General features: G+C 45.0%; 1 protein-coding gene across 1 annotated transcript; it reads right to left on the bottom strand.

The window, feature by feature from the left end:
- Positions 1-5,845: 5,845 nt before the first annotated feature.
- Positions 5,846-22,129, bottom strand: LOC142775189 (uncharacterized). The gene is made up of 5 exons (XM_075876533.1): positions 21,553-22,129; positions 16,947-17,279; positions 11,951-12,414; positions 8,886-9,072; positions 5,846-8,097 (listed from the first exon to the last, which is right to left on the bottom strand). Exons 1-5 carry the CDS (start codon positions 21,940-21,942, stop codon positions 7,741-7,743), a joined length of 1,731 nt encoding a protein of 576 aa, XP_075732648.1. The 5' UTR covers positions 21,943-22,129; the 3' UTR covers positions 5,846-7,740.
- Positions 22,130-22,466: the final 337 nt, after the last annotated feature.

Below are 22,466 nucleotides of genomic sequence, written 5' to 3'. Positions count from 1 at the left end.
AAGTCCTCAACATTATGACTAATAAAGCTCCAAAATCAAATAGTGAGACGAAATGCTTCTACTGTGCCAACAGGCGCTTGCTTCTACGATGTTGCGCAAGCCCCTATTCCTTATCTACACATTCAAGGGGTGTTGAATGTGTAGATGCACTCATGTTCTCACAGGACACGCATCTGATGATTATCATGTTTGAACCAGTCACATACCTTCGTCATCCATTATGGTCGCGTAATGCGGCTACCGCATCATGAGCGTAGCGTGTAGTCATGTTGTTAGATGACACGCATCTCATGTTTATCATTTTTGCACCAGTATCATAGCTTGGTCATTGTCACACACTTCGGGTGAGGCCCCGCCGATCCAACATCGACGTGCGGCATACTTGCAGGCTTCCACTTTACGCTTCGGCCTGCGACGCCTGAAAGGCCTCGAAGGGACACATCTCAAATTTATTTGCAGGTTGGTCGACCCGTGCGGGGTTGCACGTGTGGTGATGTGTAGGCCTGACCGACGCACTCATAGAGCAGACACGGAGATTTGATTATACAAAAACAAACATTTAATTCAAACAGGGGCAAAGGCAGGAGATTACAAAAGTAGCAGAGGAGGAAAACTGATACGTGCGATGGAAAGAACAGCGATATAACAAAATATGCTTAACAAACACTGCAAAAGATACAGGCTAAAGATAAACACGTGAAACATTAATAAAAGAACAACAGGATGGAAGTCGAAGTAGATACAAGAAAAATTATCGAAAAAAGATCATTGTCGCGCTTTTGAATTTCTACGTGCGGCGCAGCGCACAAAACTACAAATATTTTAAAAAAGGCTGGTTAAAATAAATTAAATGTTTTAAAAAAAGGTCACAATAAAAAGCTTCATACGGATCAGGCCAGCTCTTGGTACACGTGGGGGAGTTGACGGGTGCCGCTGAAGATCTCGCCGGCTTGGTAGACGACGAGGGTGCCCGGAATTGCAGCCGTCTCAATACGTTGCACGGGTCACTTCATGCTCGCTGCCTACGTGAGACTCGCGACGCCGACGACCACACTTCTTGCTGGCTGTACGCCAACTGCCTATTCCGATGCAGTTCAAACTTCTTCAGGGGCGTATGCGTGCTCTCGTCCCATCGGGAGGTAATTTCCTTTTTTTAGACCGCCCGTGCCCCTTTCGGTACAGGTGCAGGGAAGACGAGCCAGCGCCACACTGGGTCTTTAGTCGCCGGATGTCGTCCTCCCAACACAAAAGCGCCCTTCTTTGGAAGATGGGGCCCGCGGACGATCCGAAAATCGGAGTCGTTTGTGACGGTCATCCATTCACGTCCTGTAATACCAAGTTTGGTATAAGTGAAGCTAGCGAAACGGCCGGGAGCGCATAAGCGTGGCATGTAGTCATGTTATTACCTGACATGCGTCTCAAGATTATCATGTTTGCAGCAGTCACATACCTTCGTCATCCATTCACGTACCATAATACCAAACTTGGTATATGTGACGCTAGCGAAACAGCCGCCAGCACGTCATGAGCGAGGAACGTAGTAAAGTTGTTACACGACACGTATATGATGATTTTCATGTTAGGGTCTGTCTCTTGTGTTCTCCATGCAATCATATCATACCATACCAGTTTTGCAATATGCCTTGTGAACGAAACCACTGCAAAAGCTGCAGGACTATGAAATGTAAATCATGGCATTCATGTCATGATTTTCATGTTATGACCATAATTACCTCAGGGGTACCGCAAGGTTCAGTTTTAGGATCGATATTATTCTTAACTTACATAAATGACATTTCATGCACCATAGATAGAAGTACTACAGTGCGACTTTTTGCAGACGACTGCCTAATTTATAAAGAAATACACAGTGAAGCTGACCAAAAAACGCGTAATGATAATCTTGATGCTGTCAGTAATTGGTGCACTGAATCTGAAATGGAAATAAATCAAACTAAAACAGTTGCTTTGCGCGTCACAAACAAAAGTAAGCGCGTCTTCCATTCCAATTACAATCTATTCTACCCGCCTGTCTACCGTTAATGAAATAAAATATTTAGGTGTAACAATATTCTAAATTGGAGGACCCATTTGGGAAACATTTGTGCAGTGGCGGAGAGAAAACTATGGTACTTACGAATAAAATTAAGACTTGCTACGACTCCCGTTAAGCTACCAGCATATCTTACGTGTATTCGGCCAACATTGGAATATGCCAGCATTGTGTGGAATCCCTCGGAAATCGGCCTCATTAATATGCTAGAAAGAATACAAAGGCGAGCTGCCAGGTTTATTCTTTCAAAGTACTCCTCGACTGAGTCAGTATCAGAAATGCTACGCTCTCTTCAACTGCCCACTTAAGCCGAACGACAGCAATTGGCAAGGATGAAGTTCTTGTTTTTATTGTCAAAAAATAAATTAAACATAAACACAACAAAATACATATTGCCACGCCGCAGAAGAAACCTAGGAAGTGTAAACGACTACACATACGAAGTGCCACAACATCGTGTCAATGTATATGCATATTCATTTTAGGGGCGAAGATTCTTAGAGCAGCACCCGTTCGTCCCTCGTAGTCTGTAACAAGTATAACATTTTGACCTCCAAGGTGGTGTCGGTGAGAGACTTCTTCTGTGCCTTGTTGAACAATAAAAAATAGTGCTCAATGTACATGTCAATGGCTGCTAATGGGGAATGAGAGACAGGAGCATTCAGCTTTTAGTTAACGCGCAGGCTGCGATCACCATTAGCAGCCATTGGCATGTACATTGAGCACTATCTGACAAGAAAGGGTTGCTCTGTCATACTCGCTGGGTGTAACCTCCTTACTTTAAAAAGGTTTAGCGAGCGTTGAGCCGCAGTGCCATGAATACAATGAACTTGTATATACCGTGAATGAACTTGAGGTGGTTAAAAATGGGAAGTAGATACGAAGCGCAAGCCGTAAGAAAGTAAAAGCCGAATTTTCCGCCTCTCATTTCCCATTAGCAGCCATTGACATGTACAATGAGCACTATCTGACTGAAAAAGTTTGCTACGTCATACTCGCTGGGCGCAACCTCCTTGGTTTTTGAAAGGTTTAGCGAGCGTTCGGCCGCAGTGCCATGAATACAGTGAATAGTATATACCATGAACTCAAGGTGGCTAAAGGTGGGAAGTGGACCCAAAGCGCAAGCCGTAAGAAAGTGTGCGTATGCCACCTCTCGTTTAGTTCTTGGAATGTCCGCTGGATGGTAGTGCTTCTATATGGGGAATATATGATGAAAAGATGCGAGATGGTGGTACTTGAAGTGTTGAATAGATGGACGAACGGACACATAGACAGATGCATAGATGGACGCATGAACGGAAGCAGGGGCGGCTGCATGGACGAACGCAGGGACGGACGCATGGACGGACGGAAGCAAGAACGAATGGACAGACGAATTCTTCGCCCGACCCTCCATCATTCACTCCGTGGATATGCTGCCATTTTTTTTTTCCAAAAACAATTCCTCTGTGGAATGCTTTGCCATTGCCACTGGTTCATTGTGATTCTCTGGAAAAATTTGAGGGAGGGCTCAAAGATATTTTTCTGTAAGCATGGTCTACTATGTTAATTTATTGCAATTTATTTGTATGCTTACTACGACTGCACTGTTTTTCCTTTAGCCTCAATGCTTTGTTTCCAATGTATGTCATGTAATATTTCCAAGTTCAAGTGTTACTATTTAAATTGCTGTATGATTTGAATGTATTGATGTTTGTCATTCTAAGTATGTCCCACCTTTGTAACAGCCAAAAGGCTAACAGTATACGGAAAATAAATAAGTAAAACATTAGCCTGTTCGCTCTTTGCATTACCTCTATTTTATTTCTAATCTATCGTTTACCAATTGGATCTTTGTTTAAACATCGTTATCTAAATAATCCGGCTGGTAAAACAACTCCACCTTGCAAATTAGGCGCCGTCCATTTCATGGCCGATCCCTGTAGTGGGTTGCGCCAGAACTCTGAGGAACAACCAACCAACCAACATTTCGACAGGAACAAGTGCCAAACTGCTCGAACAAGTGTCATAGACAATGTCGAGCACACTGTCATCGAAACGAATCCCAGTTCATATCAAGCTCAGGCCCAACTGGCCATTCACTAATGATCTTGACCACAAGGACAAAAGACAACGACAAGATAAGGCAAGAAGTTACAATGTTGACCGCGCTTCTAAGGATCTCTTTGTCCTAAAAGAAGGGGAAGGAGTATGTGTACAGAACGTGAAAGTGTGGGCTAGAGTTCTGAGTCCTGATCAAAGGCCACGCTCTTTGAGGTTCGGATGCCCAGTGGTGTTCTTGCCCAGTTTACCAGTGGTGGTACTTACCAGATTTCTGTGCCATAATCCTGACAGAAAACACAATATTGGCTGCACAAATATTGGCTGCCTTGAACAACGTGTCGCTATTAAAAGTGGGTAAAATCAAAACTTGCAAGCTACCATGTTTCAGACACAGGCATGTTTTGCTGCGATGAGCCTTTGTTAGGAATAGGGTCGCATGGCCCGTGCGAACACGCGATTTTGTCATCCCAAGGCAGCCTCGAGGACAAGTTGACGTAGAACCAAAAAGCTTTAGATAAGTATTGTCATTCAGACGTGACTGATCAGAAATTCAGCATCTCGGCGATAGTCGCTATGTGCTTATCTGCACTGGTGCTTCTCGTCATGTTCCAGAGTGGAAATTCTTGACCTACACCAGGTATGCACAATTTAGTGCTGTCCATTTCACATCAACTTGCGTATGATTCCCCTATTGATGTGGTGGTGCCGCACTCGCGAAGTGACGTGAACTCTTCGTTGAAATCACTCATGCGAGAGCGTAAAGCAACTCATTGGTCTGTCAGATGATGTACGTGGGAAACAAACCCTGAAATGACTTTTTGCCCAGGATGAATCATCAAAGCCGCACCATTTTACTACACCCTTTTCACTCGCTGCTTCGCACACCATTCCCCGTGCAGACAGTCGCTGCTGTGAATGATGAAAAGTTTGCGAAATGTTACACCTATTTTGTGACTGCCCACTTTACACATTAAACCAAGAACGCTGGCTCCATCGCAGACAGGAAAAGCGCTCCCAAGGCTAAGTTAAAATAGCATATTGTTGTCAATGTGCGACGAGACAAAGTGTACGACTGCTACTAAGGTAGTCATTGGCTTTTTAGGGCATAGAACCGGACACCAGACTTTTACAAAACCAGTACTACGTGTTTCATGCATACATACCACTTACCTTCGCATTGTCACTAATTTTTTTTCCCTTTTGTGCCGCTGCCGAGTACCAGGCTAGTAGAGTGCAATAGCTCAGAACAGCCTCTCTGCCTCCTAATAAATTATCTTTCTCAGAACTTATAACAAACAGGGATAAAACTAATCTTCAGTTATAACAAAGCGACTGAGAAATTGGTGTGGCCATTCGTACCGTCCCAGGAATACATACGTTCATAAAGAATTCTCGCAAATGAAGCAAATTTCATGTCAGATGAAACTCCATTATCATGAGGTCTAACCAACTATGGCAGAATTCAGCATTTTTCTGTGTCTTTCTCATAACCACTGAACAGCAACAGATCAGAGGTGTAAAACAAGCCCTATCTGTGGATTCCAAATTGGACACATTATTGGCGGTCCACCTTCGTCAGCGATCGAAAATGGTTGAAAAGGGAATGTTGCTGAAGGCAACATTTTGACAAGAAGTGCCTTCATCAGCGTAAGGCCCCGCAGACCGTCAAGTTGTGGCTCAACAAAGGAACACCAGTTGGACGCCAAGATTGGAACGGTGTCTCAGAATGTGTGGACAGATGAACACAAGTTTTTCTAACAGATGAATTGGCTTTAGTGACAGTAAGCACAAAACCACGTTATTTAACCCATAATGGCACAAAAAAAACAATGTCTTTGCAACATGAGGTAAACAACATCATGATCAATGATAATATATATCCTGATATAACGTCTCGGATGTTTCCAACATAAAAAAGTTGCCTGGATCGTTACCCATTTCATCATCTCGCTGTTCAATTATATATTGCACATACGACAAACTTCATGCAAGAATGTAAGGACACCCACAATTCCATCTTCCCACACGACACAGCAACAGCTGGTGGTTGTGAATATATAGCATCTCAGTAAAATGAGTACTTTACCATTTTTTTTTCATTTTTTGCTGCAGTGAGCTCAAAGATTCAATGCCTGCCACGCTTCCCTTAGTTCCTTCAAATTTGATGTGTATATAATATTGATTATTACGTGGCAATCGCAGGCATCGATCCCCAACTAACCGTTTGCGAGTTTGGCTCTCTGAACAGCACGTCACGGCCAAATCACTTTCTCTTTCTGCAGCAACTCTAAGAACACGGACACACATTTGACCTGGAACAAATTTCCGCACATAGGAATATAACAGACTATGACCACCAAGAAGTTTTTCTGATCCAACCCTGAATGTTGGAAAAGTCTCAATAACAAGTGAATTCGCAAGAAAGCATGCACTTCCCTCCAGAGCATGATTCGTCTCCAACGAGAAATCGCATGCACAATGTCTCATCAGTCCATAATCCCGCACAATTGTCATCACAGTGCAAAACCAAATGAATCAAACAGACAATTAGGGTATGTAAATCAATGAGGACATTGCTGCATTTGTGTATAGTATTCTAATTGTTGTATAAATGTAAATAAATGTGGGCATAAAATCACCCTTTCAGTCGGTGCTATTCCATCGATGGAAAAGGCAATTGTTCTCCATTTCATTGTGTCATACATATTAACAAGCCCCATCGAAGGAAAAAAAAACTGCCTTTCAATCTAAGTCACACTAAGTCAATTTACAGGTTTCAGCAATGCATCGACCGCTGCAGCCATCGTTCTTGTACCAGACAATTGAATAGGCGTCAGTGATTTACGACAGTAACGACTCCTCGAAGCATTAAGAGTAGGGGTGTGCAAATATTCGAAAGTTTCGAATATTCCTCGAATAATAAATTCACACTATTCGTATTCGATTCGAAAAAAGTGTATTCGAAAAGTTTGAATATTCGAATCACTTCGAATATTCGACAGTATCGAATATTTGATTGGATTATCATGCGGAAAATAACTCTTCTTTAATATTTCCGCTGAGTTCAGAAATAGCAAAACGTTGCCCAGATTGGCGACTAGCGTCAGAAGTGCACGGAGGCACTATGTCGGCCAGCGACGTTCAACAATCAGCAGCAAAGTTGACGTTCTTGTAAACGTATTGCACGCTTTTCTTATGCCGCCGTAACGTGCTGCACTACCACACGTTCACTATGCGGGACCTCGTGTGCAGGAACGAAGCTTAATCGTTGCCGCGTTGTCTCATCAAAACATCGCTTGATAACGCACGACCGTGCACGCGCGTGCTTCTTGTACCAGACAATTGAATAGGCGTCAGCGATTTACGACAGTAACGACTCCTCGAAGCATTACGAGCCTCCCTCGCATCCGCGATGTCGCAGGTGACGAAGTCTTGTCCAAGTGGCACATCGAGTAATTCTCGTCGCCCCCTTGATCCTCAAATCACACATCCCATTTCCCGTGTCCCATCTGCAAGCTTTACACAGCGTGTGAAAGAATTAACAAAACGCAAGAATAAGAAAAATGATGAAACACAAGCGCTGTGTAAAGACGCACATGTCACCGGACTAGCCGCTGCCTCAGTTTTCATCTACACAACAGCGATCACTTGTTCGGAGTCCTGAAGTCCCCAATGTCCGTGACCTCGCAGACAAGCAAGTCTCGACCGGTGAGGAGCGACTCGTCGTCCTCTTCGTCTTCCTCGATTTGCATGTCCCCGCCTGCCAAGCCCTGTTCAAGGAGCACCCGGGCGTCCGTCATCTGCTTGAGCAGGCCCCGGGCTTCCTCCTTGGTCTCAGGAAACTCGGTGCACTTGTGCGCGTACTCATACGCCGCATCCAGGTCCTTCTGGGCCAGGTGGTGCCTGGCCAGGAAGCGGCAGGCGTGAGCCAGGTCCTCGCGGTCTGCCCGGTAGCACTGGCTCTCGCACTGCCGTACGTAGTCGGTGAATGCTGCGCAGGCCTGAGAAGAGTCGCAAAAGAGAGGTTCTCTATCTTTTCTTTAGTCACACAAGATTCGCAGCATCAACGGCATTATTGTGCTCGCACTAAAGCAAATCAGTCTTTTGGTTTGCAACCTCGCACAACAACAGGTCCCACTCCCATAAAACCAACAAAAAGAAAGATTTAGGAAGGTCTGTCCCTGGTAGATACTCTTCATCTTGACACTCATGATTACTTCAGGATGACACATAATCCGGGACATGCAAATATAGAGATGCCATAATCCCAGTTTCATTCTCGCATATAAAGTCAAATAGCTTGAGACAAAATGTTTTTGCAGTGTTCATCTGAGGCCATTCCAAGGTTATTTTCATACATGTTGCGTTACCACTGCCCCCTGATACACCTTGGAACGCTTGAATGAATGCATTTCAAAGCTTTTACAGAATGGGATGAATCCCACAAGGAGCAGGCATACATCAGTAAAGACTTTATGTAAGGTTTAGGTTCGGCTTCTTTAACATTTCAAGATTTTTTCAACGAGTACTCCCTAATAACGATTTGCGACCTAAAATACAACTGACAGTTGAATAACGATCACTTTTACTGATTTATATCACTGGTATCTAGATTTATTCAAATCGGCCACCAAGCCTGCCATGTTTAGCACTGGGAGCAATTCACCTACAGATCGCGCCACAGTTGACCACCACTTTTTGGCCTTTGAAAATTCTTGGCACTGCCCCTTTAACTGTCGAGCAACAGTAACATGCAACCGTACGATGACAACGCAAAAGTGAACCACACCAGTTCACACTCGCCGAGGCACTCATAGACACGCGCCAGCCTGAACAGGGCGAGCCCCTCGAAGTCACCGAGAGAGTGGGCCCGCCAGAAGCACTTTTTGGCCTCGTGGTGCTTGTCCAGCTTTTCGTACGCCTCGCCCAGTGCCACCATCATGCGCGAGTCATTGGGCCGCAGCTCCTGTGCTTGCCTGCATGTTGCCCGTACACAGTCAAACCTCCTCCTTATAGCAAAGTTGCACCTTATAACCCTGTCACACGGGTAGTCTAGCCACAGTTAAGTACAACGGCTATTAAATCCAATGGCTGTTGTACCTAGTCACACGACAAACATGACTGCAGTTATTCTGCTACGTTTCTGTAAATGGAGGTAGGCAAGCTCTGTTAGCGTCGTAAACTGACAACATGGCGACCCCCTCGTCGAACAGGAGCCACTAGGCTCCCAGTGAATTATCCAGCCAAAAGGAAGTCAACTGGACTGTTGAGATGATGCAGATGTTGATACGCATTTTGGAAGATAAAGTGTGTGTACAAGTTATGTGTATAAGCACTGCCACGGAAGACTTGCTACATTAATGAGTCTTGACAACGAGACACGTACCACGACGTGCGGCTACGCAGCTTGGTTGCTACCGGGTCATTTCAAACGCAAAGCTACGGGTCGGAAACAAATCGTTTTTGCGCAGAATGGTGCTGTTCTTGAACTTGTGCAATCATTTGCTACTAATGGCACTATGCATTTTCAACGTCATCGTTGACTAAAGTTAAAGCTATGTTTGTTATATGCATACAAGTTGGTCCGTGCTACAAGCGTGTGACAGCGCCTTTGTGTGGTTTACGGTAACTGCAGTTACGTCCGCTAAATGCAGTTGAGTATGACAGTGGTAAAGCTTACCTGTGTGACAAGGGTATTACATGAAAGTAAGTCCATTAAAACCAAAAATTTGTTATAAAGGTATATTCCTAACACTGTCTATACTGAAATAATATTCATTTACTTCGTTATAACAGATATTTTGTTATATCCGGGTTCCTTATATTGAAGTTTGAGTGTACAGTATACAGTCGACATCCACTAACTTGACATCTATCAACATCAGTCTGGCTACGCCAAACAGAAGGCGAAGGGCTCTTCCATGTTTCACCAATCAATGCGGTCCTGTGCTTGCTGACGCCATGTTTTCTCTCGCAGGCTTCATAACCTTATCTTCCCACTCAACTTTCTGCTTGCTGCTCGCGTGGTTGCTTTCACTTGAAATGCATGTTACTTTCAATAACCAGTGGTTCTCATGATTTCATGCTACATGCTCTGCCCATGCACAACTCTTCTTTCTGATTTTGAGTTAGATGTTCGTAACACCCGTTTGTTCCCTGACCTAATAATAATATCTGGAGTTTTACATGCTAAGGTTACCATATGATTATGAGAGATGCCGTTAGTGGAGCGCTGTGAAATTTTGACCATCTGGTGTTTGTTAATGTGCACTGATGTCGCACATTACGTGAGCCTCTACCATTCGCCCTTCATTCAAAATGCGACCGCCGTGGCGAGGATCGACCCCGTGACCATCAGGCCAGCAGCCGAGCACCCTAACTACTACTCCCCCGCGCTAGATTGTTCCCTGATCCAGTTTATTTTCTTCCTGTCCCTGAAGGTTCCACCAATCATTTTTGTTTATATGGCTCACTGCACAGTCCTAAATTTTACTGCTAAGAGACTAACAAAACTGGTTAGATTATCCGACAGATCGAATAATGCAAGAGACAGACAAGATATCGAAAGTCATTTCACAGTTGCCCCATTTGAACACATCTCCAAATAAAACATGCACCCATGTTTGATAGGTTAAAAGTAGGAAATTAACATCATATTGGCATAGCAGGCTGTAGATTTCCAGCTTGTAGGCTATAGACTCTTGTCATTTCCGCTTGTGCAATCGAAAACTCTCAAAATGCAGCGAAATCACAAATTCATCGGGTACTCCAGTTTATTTATTTACATTTCACCTACATCGCCGTAAGGCATTTCATAGGGGAGGTACACATGAGTAATTTCACTACATAGTTTGCAATCTATACAATGGATACAACAAATACAACAACACTCAAAATATTTAAAAAAAACACTCCAATAATGGTGAGCGTCACAAATTGCAAACAACGTCACAGTCATGCATTTGTAAACACCCACACGCTTTGAGACAACAAAACATTCTTAGTGGCAGTGATATTGTAGGCGTTGTTACAAGGAAGAAAAAAAGGATTCATAATAAGTTTCATTGAATATATCATACGGTAGACAGTTCCACACCTGTAATGTTTTTACAAAAAAGAACTACCAAAAAAGTGGGTTTTGTAGGGGTATTTCAGTATTTTTCGTGGATGGTCTCATCGATTTGAGACGTTAGTTGGTGCAAACAGATAATCAAGAGGGTCAATGGCATTTCCATTGTAATAAATACAATGAAAAAACTTAAGACACAGTTTCTGCCTCCTTACCACCAGTGGCTCTCATTTCAATGTTATGTGAAATGGGGACGTATGGGGGGCGAAGGCATGGCAAAACAGAGTTCGAGACAATTCAAAACCTTTACTTTTTGTTTATGGACCTTTCGAGAGCATGTGCCCTAATGATGCCACATGAATCGCCATTTCGACATCACTAAGAGTGCAAAAAAAGGGGGAGGAAACGCCAAGAAAGAAGAACCTGCTCAATTGTGTGTCATCAAAAGATCTTTTAAGGCCCTAATGTTGCCACGGCATGCAAACACAGACACAAGGGAGTAGGCAAGACACCGTAAACGCTGCTTTCAAAGTATCAAACCTGCGGAAAAAAGGTGAGGTGATGTATTTTATGGCCATAATTCTCGCTCGAATAAAATAAGAATAATAGTAGCGCAGCGGCGGCGTGGTCCTTCGCAGGTTTTCGGCGGCAACGTGAACGGCGTGACCAAGAATGGGCTGTGGCGGGTGCACAACTCTACCCTTGACTAAGGGACAATGTTACATGAGGACGCCGTTGTAAGACACCATGACATCACGGGGCATGAAAGAGAACATTGAACTGACCTGTAATAGTAGAGGCAGTAGTTCGGCATCTTGAGTATCTCGTAGGTCTGGCCCAGAGCGTACCAGGCCCGATAGTCCCGGCGGTTCACCTCGATGGCCTGCCGGTACGACTGGATGGCGGCATTGGTGTTCTTCATCTCCATGTACTCGTGGCCCATGAGAGTCCACGCCGCGAAGTAGTTCGGGTTGAGCCGCAACGCGCGGCCGAAGTAGAGGACGGCCTTCTCGTGCTGCGAGCGGAGCGAGTAGAAGTTGCCGATGACGCAGCATGTCTCGGGCCTGTACTTGTCAATGGCGCACACGCTATGGGCCAGGTGACTCAGCTCAACACGCAGCTCCTTGACGTAGAGCAGGTTGGAATAGATGTCCATGTTGTCCAGCCGGTACGGGTCAACCTTGCGCAGCTTCTGGAAGCACTCGATGGCCTTGTCGACTACCCGTATGTTGTGGTAGGCGATGGCGACCTGCACCATCAAAAGTGTACAAATGCCACAATGTTACTCTTGCAGTGAAATCTAAATAAGGTAGAAGTTCAGGGGAAATATGGTAGCTTGAAGGGATTGAAAACACTTTGAATGTGGTGCTGTCACTGGAGTCAATGTTCCAACAAGCAGACTTGTCTCTTTCAAGGCTGCAATGGCCTATCTTAGAGCATGCATTTTCATGCTTCTACCTTCTCCTCCAGTGTAAATAGAGGATGAAAGAAGAAGTGCGCAAAGGGGGTCGGAGAAGGGGGTGCTGTGGCGAAATCGGTGAGTCAAAAGGAAAGAGAAAGCAGTAAGCAAAAATAAAAAAGAGAGTGGTTTGGGTGGTGTTGGGGGATTCGGAATGTAAGTGCGGAAGGGGAAGTAGCATGCTTGTCGAATTACAGGTTTCGAGTGTGAGCACCACCAGACAATGACTACTTCGTGGTGGTGATAACAGTTGAAAATTCCTAGATGTAAGGCATAATTCTCACTGGTTTTCAATGTGTACCTACCCTAATGGACAACAGCAATTATGCCGGGGGGCAAGGCATCAGGTTTGACCTCATCAGGTTACGCAGCAGGCAAAGCATCGTTATTCGATGAAACAGGAAACAGCGCAAGACATGCGACAATGACACACAGACCAAGAGCTGACTTACAACCCGGGTCTGTCTGTGTTACTGCCCCTTCTTTCGCGCTGTTTTCTGTTTCCTTGAATATGCACCAACCGGCCCAAATAAGAACTCTAGTTCATCGCTATCACTAAGATAATTCGTTTGTTTGGAGGCTGCTAGGACTACCAAGATGATGCTGAGCTGCAAAGTGGTTTGATATCAAAATAAGAACATGGTGGAACAACATCAGTTCCACTGATGTGTCGAGGAAGCGAAATGCCCCGAATGCCTACGATGTCCACTACATCAATAATTTTCTGTTCAATTCGAGCATAGCTCGTGGTGACCACTGAAAGTGCGTAAACTGAACCTCCCGAGTGCTGTAGGTCACAGACGTAGTATTTTCTTAAAGCAGGGGTTGTCAAGCATGTTGGCCTCAGGGAATCCTGCTAGGCTCTGTTAAGTGCTAAGGAACGCCATCTCTCCTCGCTTTTATGCAAGCATTTTTCATTCGATTCCCTCTACATTCACGTGCAATAAACTTTAAAATAAGCGTACATGAAAAACTGATCCACTGAAATGCAGCTATACTTGCTTTCCTTGCATTAGCGAATCGGCACAAGGCTCAGGAACACTCGGGGCCAGCCATATGTCAACTGCTGGGTTTAGCCGATTCCTGTGCCTATTTTCACAGTAGGCTAGTGATGGGGATGCCTACTCAAAAGTTACATTGTTGCAAAAAGACTAGACTACAGCATGTCCACTGCCTTATTTTCCTATATTCAAACAGGAGAAATGCGCATAGGAGTAATATAAAGGCAGGCCAGCTCGTGTCTTTCGTGTCCTTCTTGTCTCTGTGTCGTCGTTTTGTTCTCGCGCTATAACTATCGTCATGCCATACCAACTAGCCCAAGCTGCCACACTTCTAAGTAATATAAGGCTTCAGAGATTCAAGTGCAACCTTAAACACGTGGCCCGTTTTCGGAGTACGGCTGGATAGCTGCTGGCAGGATTCATTGCACAGCACGCGCTCATTCTGTGCACTCTGTGTTCCGTGAAAGAAACACGGAACGCACAGGACCAGCACTGCATATTCCTTTTGTAATCGTCTCTACCATGCATCAACCATGCAAGCATTTCAACTATTCCAGCTTTCTATTCTATTGCCTTCATCATCCAAAGCACTGGCATGTCAGCATGAACTTGATCAACCATTTTTCATACTTTGGCTGCATTAGCTCAAGAGGATTCTCTCATTTTTGATGTTGAAGTTGCTAGCTCCCTCTGAAGACATTGTAATCCATTTTTATTGTTTACTAGGGGTGTGCAAATAATAATTTTTTTAATATTAAATACAAAGCATTTCTTCACGTACTGCAAGCACTTTTGGCATCAGCCCGTCCATCTGTCTGTCTCCTACGACTGGGTGCTCTCGTGATCACCCCCTTAACTTGGCATCAACCCAAATTAATATGGGAGGGCAAGATGGTTTGACGAATATAAAGCGCTAGTCAAAACTTGAATACTGTGACAATCCCATCACGTCCATCAAATTCCCGTTAAACAGTGGCACATACCTGTGGGCGCGCGTGTGCCACTGGTATGCACGTGTGTGCCACAGGTGACTGAAACTTAGTAAATCCCTGGGAAGGCGAGAACACACCTTAGTAATTTCAACAGATGAGCGTTAAGAAAAAGCTGACATCAGCAGGGTTGACCCAATGAACACATACAATAACTAACAGGGTCTCAGCAGGAATTGAACCCCAGCATTCTGCGTGTAAATAAAGTATTCTACCAAAGAGCCAAGCCAGGTCGAGCAACTACTTTTCAAATAGATCGCAATGTTTGTGAAATGTAAAAAAAATGGGGGGGCAATTCAATTTTATAAACATTACATATCTACTTCTATCATACAGCCGTCGTGTTGGGCTAACGTCAATTCTAGTTAGGTATCATTTGCTGATGTTGATTTATGTAGCAGTGTCCAGGGCTATGATCTTCTAGAGCACCAGCACTTCATATCAGCTTATTGCTTCTGGTGTTGCTCATACTCGTGTTCCTGTTGGCATCGTTGTGCAAGTGCAAACAATTTGTTATGTAAGCATCTGCAACTGTTCAACATATGTCTATGTGTGCAACATTTATACATATATTTAGCATCATTTCATGAAGTGTCCCTCAATAAAAAAATGACAATGCGGTCACCTTCCCTACAAATGCTTCACATAACGTATATTTCCAATGTATGCAGGATCTGCCAAATTTTTTAGATGCGGAAGCATCTTATACTCGCGCCTTGTAGTGCGCCGTCCGCGCCGTCCACACCGCTTCTCGAACATTCGACAGCTGACGCGCGCGCGTGCGCCGTCGCGCCGTCTCCTCCTTCTTCCACCATCTGTGCATTCCTTCCTCCTCTACACACCGCGCGCGCTTCACTCCTCCACCATCTGTGCACCCTTCCTCCTCTACACACCGCGTTCGACATCTACAATTCTCCTGATTCTCCAGTGGACGCGCATGCACCGTCGCGCTTCGAGAACATTCAACAGCTGACAGTGCATGCGCCGTCGCACTGTATATATACTCAAGGTCGGCGCTCGCTCGCTCAGTTGCCGCTCGTCGGTTGGTTTGTACGGCGCGTCGACGTCCAAGGTCGCGGTGAAATGAATTCCAACGAATCCACAAACACAATGATCGACGTCCCTTCGACCAGCGCCGCCCTTTCGCATACGTGTGTACGTGTTCACTCATTTAACACCCCCTCCTACAACCACGTTAACCAATTTAGCCATCGACCCAAGTAAGTCGTAATTTAACACCCCATTTCACAACCACGTTAACCAATTTAGCCATCGACCCAAGTAAGTCGCACTTTAACACCCCGTTAACCAATTATATGCTCCGCATCCTCCTATGTGTTCCCCCGAGGGAAGCTGCGGGCAATTTTTTTTAATAGTGTTTGCTATTCGATTTGCACCAGAATTTCACTATTCAAACTTCCTGAGGACAAATACACATAACGTTCAAAATGACCCCATCAGATTTTCAATATGTGCCGCCCCGTCTCCCTCTCGAAACTACAGCAAGGTTATCTTTCAAGCTCTACCACGGCCGCAAATCTATTCACTCAAAAAAAAAACACTCGTTCCAACGTGGAGATGATATAAGAGGCAGAGAGGTAGGGGGGCTCAATTAATGCCGTTTTGAACTGGAAATTTGCACAGGATTTTTTTATCGTCCAAAATTTCAGACAGTCGTATACACGGATGTCCAAATGGCAGATTTGGAAAGGGAGCGCACTCTTGTCCACCACGTGAGTTGGGCTTCCACAGAAGTTCAAAAGAGTTAGGAAATGGCTGAAGGCATAGCGTCTTAGCCTTTTGCCTGTTAAGTGTTTTCGGCAACAAATAGTTGTACCAAGTCACGTAAATAAACGATGAGTGATTTGTCATCCAGTGACCCCCGACAGTCACTTCTGCGGTTAGGCTGCATTCAAGGCGAAGAGTTCGCAAGCTCAGTGGTACTGTGTTGGCTCAGTGAACTAATGTCTATAGCAATGGGGCTGGCTTGCTGAGGCTCAGCGACAAGAACTTTAATATGAAAGCAAAATGTTTTATACACATTTTCTTAATACGGTGCGTGGAAAGCAGTGACACTGCACACTGAGGAAAATGAAAAGCGTTCCTTTCGAGACATCTCAAAATTGTGTCAGTATGCCTTTGAAGCTAACTGCCGCTCCTTGTGCTGACCTATGCCATGAAGTCGAGACGTCTCAAAGTTGTGTCAGTATGCCTTTGAAGCTAACTGCCGCTCCTTGTGCTGACCTATGCCATGAAGTGCTGACCTGAGGTACTGACCTAAGTACCATGAGGTGCTGACCTGCACCAGGAGATGCTGACCTGAGGTACTAACCTGTGCCATAAGGTACGTGCGCTCAAGCAAGGGTCCCTTCTGCAGCTGCTCGTATGTCTCAAGCACCTCCTCACTGAGCTGCAACTCGAGGTAGGTGTGGCCGAGGAAGAACTGCTTCATCCAATGGTCGGGCAGAACGAGGCTTCGCAGGTGGTCGCAGTCAGCCACCATTGAGGACAGCTCCAGCCAGGCACCCCAGTGCAGGGGCTCGGCTTGCACAGCCTCGACGTAGACGTCGATAGCTTGCTGCCGCAGCTGGAGCCGCTTGAGGACCACGCCATAGATGTAGAGGCAGAAGCCGTCCAGCTTGGGCCGCAGGGCCCTCAACTCAGCCTGTGGGCAAGAAGCAAAGAGAAGAAGCCCAAAACACCCTCGATGATGTCAAACCCTTTAAGACACCACGAATGAAGAACTGTCTGTAAATGTGTCCAACTAAAACATTACTTCAATTATGATAATTATTAGGGTTGTATATGCTAAAACACAATGTTATTATGAGGCATGCCTTAGTGGAAGGCTCTAGAAATTGTGACCCTCTGGTGTTCTTTAACGTGCACTGATGTCGCACAATATAAGGGTCTCTAGCGTTTTATCCCCAAATAAACGCAACTTCTGCAGCCAAAATCAAACACGCGACTTAACGTTACTTCAAGACACTCAATATTTTATTAATAAAATATAAACTAATGCTATCATACATTGGTTTGCATGACGTATAGTAATTCATCTGAAGAAAATTGTAATTTAATATCTATTTCTCCCGAGATCTAAGACAACGATGGCAAGGAATGTATACCGGATGTCATTACAAGTAACTGTAATGTAAATGTGAAGAAAGAAAAGTACGAAAGGATAAGTAGCCATGCGCGGGAACCAATATTCGAATAATGCATCCGATGCTCCACCAACTAAGCTACTATGACGGCTATCCCCACGTCCATTTTATGAGATATAAGTGTGCATTGAGCTAGCACTGAGAGGGAAAGTACAGGAATTCAGAGTGTCGCTGCAGAACAGGTACTCGGCTCTTAGTGAGAAAACCAACCTTAGCGTAGATACAATGAATGATAATCTGACGAGTATTATTACGGAGTGTGCAGTGGAAGTGTGAGGCAGGGTAGTTAGACAGGACACTGGCAAGCTTTCCCAGGAAACAAAGAACCTAGATAAGAAGCGTCAAATCATGAAAGTGTCAAGTACAACAGACAAAATAGAACTGGCAGAGCTTTCGAAGTTGATTATTAGACGTAAGGTATGCGATGTAAGAAGGTATAACAAGGAGAGAATTGAACACGCTCTGAAAAACGGAGGAAGCGTCAAAGCAGTGAAGAGAAAACTTGGGATAGGCAAAGTCGGATGTATGCTCTAAGGGACAAAGAAGGCAAAATAACTACCAATATGGATAGGATAGTTAAAATAGCGGAGGAGTTTTATAGAGATCTTTGCAGTAGCCGAGACAACCACGACCTTAATACTATAAGAACTAGCAGTAACCCAGATGACACCCCACCATTAATAATAGAAGAAGTCAGAAAAGCTTTGGAGAGCATGCAAAGAGGCAAAGCTGCTGGTGAGGATGAGGTAACATCAGATCTGCTGAAAGAGGGAGGACAGATTGTGTTAGAAAAACTAGCCACCCTGTTTACGAGGTGTCTCCCGACGGGAAGAGTACCAGAGTCTTGAAAGAACGCTAACATCATCTTAATACATAAGAAAGGAGATGACAAAGACTTGAAGAATTACAGGCCGATCAGCTTGCTCTTTGTAGTATACAAGCTATTTACAAAGGTAATTGCTAACAGAGTAAAGAAAACATTAGAATTCAATCAACCAAAGGAACAAGCAGGGTTTCGAACAGGCTACTCAACAATTGACCACATTCATACTATCAGTCAGGTAATAGAAAAATGCTCAGAGTATAACCAACCACTATACATAGCCTTCATAGATTACGAGAAGGCGTTTGATTCAGTAGAAATAACAGCCGTCATGCAAACACTGCGGAATCAGGGCGTAGATGAAGTATATATAAACATTCTGGAAGAAATCTACAGGGGATCAACTGCTACCATAGTGCTTCATAAAGAAAGCAATAGAATACCAATCAAGAAGGGTGTAAGGCAGGGGGACACAACCTCCCCAATGCTATTTACCGCGTGCTTACAGGAGGCTTTCAGAAGCCTAGAATGGGAACAGTTAGAAATAAGAGTTAATGGAGAATACCTTAGTAACCTGCGCTTCACCGATGACATTGCATTGCTGAGTAACTCAGGGGACGAATCGCAACTCATGATTACGGAGTTAGACAGGGAGAGCAGAATGGTGGGTCTTAAAATTAATCTGCAGAAAACGAAAGTAATGTACAACGACCTCGGAAACGAGCAGCGCTTCGAGATAGGTAATAGTGCACTTGAAGTTGTAAAAGACTATGTCTACTTAGGGCAGGTAATAACCGCAGAGCCAAACCACGAGATTGAAGTAACTAGAAGAATAAGAATGGGGTGGAGCACATTCGGCAAGCACTCTCAAATTATGACAGGTAGATTGCCACTATCCCTCAAGAGGAAGGTATATAACAGCTGTATCTTGCCGGTACTTAGCTATGGAGCAAAAACCTGGAGACTTACAAAGATGGTTCAGCTTAAATTGAGGACGACACAGCGAGCAATGGAAAGAAAAATGGTAGGCGTAACCTTAAGAGACAAGAAGAGAGCAGAGTGGATTAGGGGACAAAAGGGGGTTAAGGATATCATAGTTGAAATAAAGAAGAGGAAATGGACATGGGCCGGGCATGTAGCGCGTAGACAGGATAACCGCTGAACATTAAGGATAACAAACTGGATTCCCAGAGAAGGGAAGCGGGTTAGGGGGAGACAGAAGGTTAGGTGGGCAGATGAGATTAAGAAGTTTGCGGGTATAAATTGGCAGCAGCAAGCACAGGACCGGGTTAACTGGCGGAACATGGAAGAGGCCTTTGTCCTGCAGTGGACGTAGTCAGGCTGATGATGATGACATGTGCATTGAACGCAGGAGCATTAATTAGTGCCTCCGGTAACCATGGTGGTGAGTGCGGAAGAGTCTTTTTCTGCCTGTAGGCATCGCGTAGCATGTGATCTTATTACGAGCTAATAGCTGACGAGCCCGTAGTAAGATCACTTGCTACGTGAAGAACAGAACAGCAAAGCTAGACAAGGACAGGTATGAAAGAAGAGCCTTTCTTGCTTCCCTTCCAACTTTAGGTCACCAATCTGCACCGTGTCATGCTTTCAAGGACAACGCGGGTATTATGAAGAGCACATCAATCTACATTCATGAAAGTTGTAGCATCTTGAGTCCGTAATATTGCAGCAGCACCGTCCGGGAGTAGAACGAACGACTATTATTATTGGCAGCAGCATCAAGAAGTAGTAGAACGTGATGGGAGAGACAGAGTTAAGGAAGCGCCACCAGCGCATTCATTTCACAGCCGGCACTATGTGGCCAGTTAGAAAAGGAGCTTTGTTAATGGACAGTTAACTTTACATTAGGATAAGCCACTTTTTGGTAGTTTATTTTCTTCTCTCATATTCTTCGTGTAACCAAGACAAATGCACATATAACACAACGACAGTCCAAAAGTCATTTGTACGATTCGACAGCAGTGCCATTGAACTTTCCATGCTTCTGTAGAAAATGTATGATACATACTACAGTGAAATCATTTTCTAACCTACAGCACATGTTCATATATTTCTTCATGCTACATTTCTGACGTGAATGAAAGTTAAGAATTTGCTGGTTCAAATGGACTTGATTCCTGCCGCAGCAGTCAGATGTCAATTCACGCTTAACAACCCCACATAAACAAAGTTTCTGAAGACCTCTACTATGACGTCTCCGATTGCCCGGGCTACTTTGGGACGCTGAACCCCATAAACCAGTAGTCATGAACCAAGAAGAACACAGCCACGGACTTAAATGGTTTCATTCAGTCTACAGAATACCTTTTCCAAGATGCTGTGTTTTGGAACACATCGGAGAACAGCGTCTCTTGAACACTTCCAGATTGCATCCAGCAACGAAGAATAAGCTCAGGTGTACATTTTCAAATAACCTTTTAATTAAGACAGCAAGAGGCCACAAAGAGTTAAACTCATGTTGGCAGTCCAAAAACTCGCTTTAGGTCTTACTGTCAGCTGCTTTACCATTATCTACGATGGAGGCGAAAATGCTGTAGACCGGTGTGCTCAGATTTAGGTGAACGTCAAAGAATCCCAGGTGGTCGAAATTTCCGAAGCCCTCCACTACGGCATCTCTTATAATCATGGTGGTTTTAGGACGTTAAACCCCACATATCTATCTTTGCCATGATCTATCGCTGCCAGCAGGCAGCAGTCTATCACAGCTGCTAGCACAGCATCAGAACACAATTTGTCATACGCCGAATGAGTCTTACACTGACACAAGACGAACAACCCACGAGTAATAAGGCTAAATAAACCATAATACCCCAACAACAATCATCGGTGCACAGTCTGACACCGGTACAACGCACTAACAGACGCAAGCGCCGTTGACACGAATGCGGCAAGTTAGCACGTCGCAACGACGAAAAACGAATACACACCTGCAGGTCTTTGAGCTCCTGGCTCGCCCCGCGGTCCGTAGCCGTGATCGGCTCGACGGTGTCGTCCAGTCGCTTTTTCTCGTCCGAGAGGTACCTGGCGCAGTAGTGGAGAAACCGCGTCGTCCCACTGGCGTTCTTGGTGAAGTACACGACGCGGTCGTACTCCTCGAGGTCCAGGTAGCTCTTGGCGAGGAAGTACGAGTCGTCCAAGTCGTCGTCGTGGTCGGACGCCGCCTGGTCCGGCGGACTCGCCTCGACATCACGCAGGGCGTACGCGAGCTCGGACGCCCACTTTGCGCTCTGTCGCAGTCCTCGCAGAGCGCAATCGCGCCGAGAGCGTAGCAAATCACGCTTAATCACGGGGAAGTCTAAATTCAAACATTGCGACATGCTAGAGAGCGCAGAACGGCTGTGCGAAATGAATCTTCTTCTTTCACTATAGTCAAAATCAGCGGCTTAGCTTCTTAGTAACACTACCCGCCGCCACAAAACACTGTCGCTGTCGTCGCTAACGAGGTTAGTTTTAAATTGTGTCTCCTGGGGTTAATTAAGCGTGTTTTGAAAGCACTGTGTCACGGTTATTAGTGACAGCAGACAATAAATATAAAAACTTTTATGTGGTTTATGCAATAAATATGGTATAAGTGAGAAGAAACTAAAGGTCCGTTCGATTCGCTTGCACCACGTGAACCAGTTCACGAGGGGCTGCACCTTACCATTCGTTTCAGCGGTGCAGCATTGACGACCGCTGAACCCTGCCATTTGTTTCGAAAGGTGCAGAAGAGGTGCAGCACCGGTTCACGATTTTCCTGCACCTCCTTCGCTGACGGTGCCGGCTTGGTGCAGGCGCGCGTGCAGCTGAGCAGACACGCAGCACGTAAGACGTAGGTGGCTTAGGCGCCGTACCCGCCTCT

Source organism: Rhipicephalus microplus, chromosome X, assembly GCF_043290135.1.
Source record: "Rhipicephalus microplus isolate Deutch F79 chromosome X, USDA_Rmic, whole genome shotgun sequence".
In the NCBI taxonomy this organism is placed as follows: Eukaryota; Metazoa; Arthropoda; class Arachnida; order Ixodida; family Ixodidae; genus Rhipicephalus; species Rhipicephalus microplus.
This window is presented reverse-complemented; position numbering and strand designations above follow the sequence as displayed.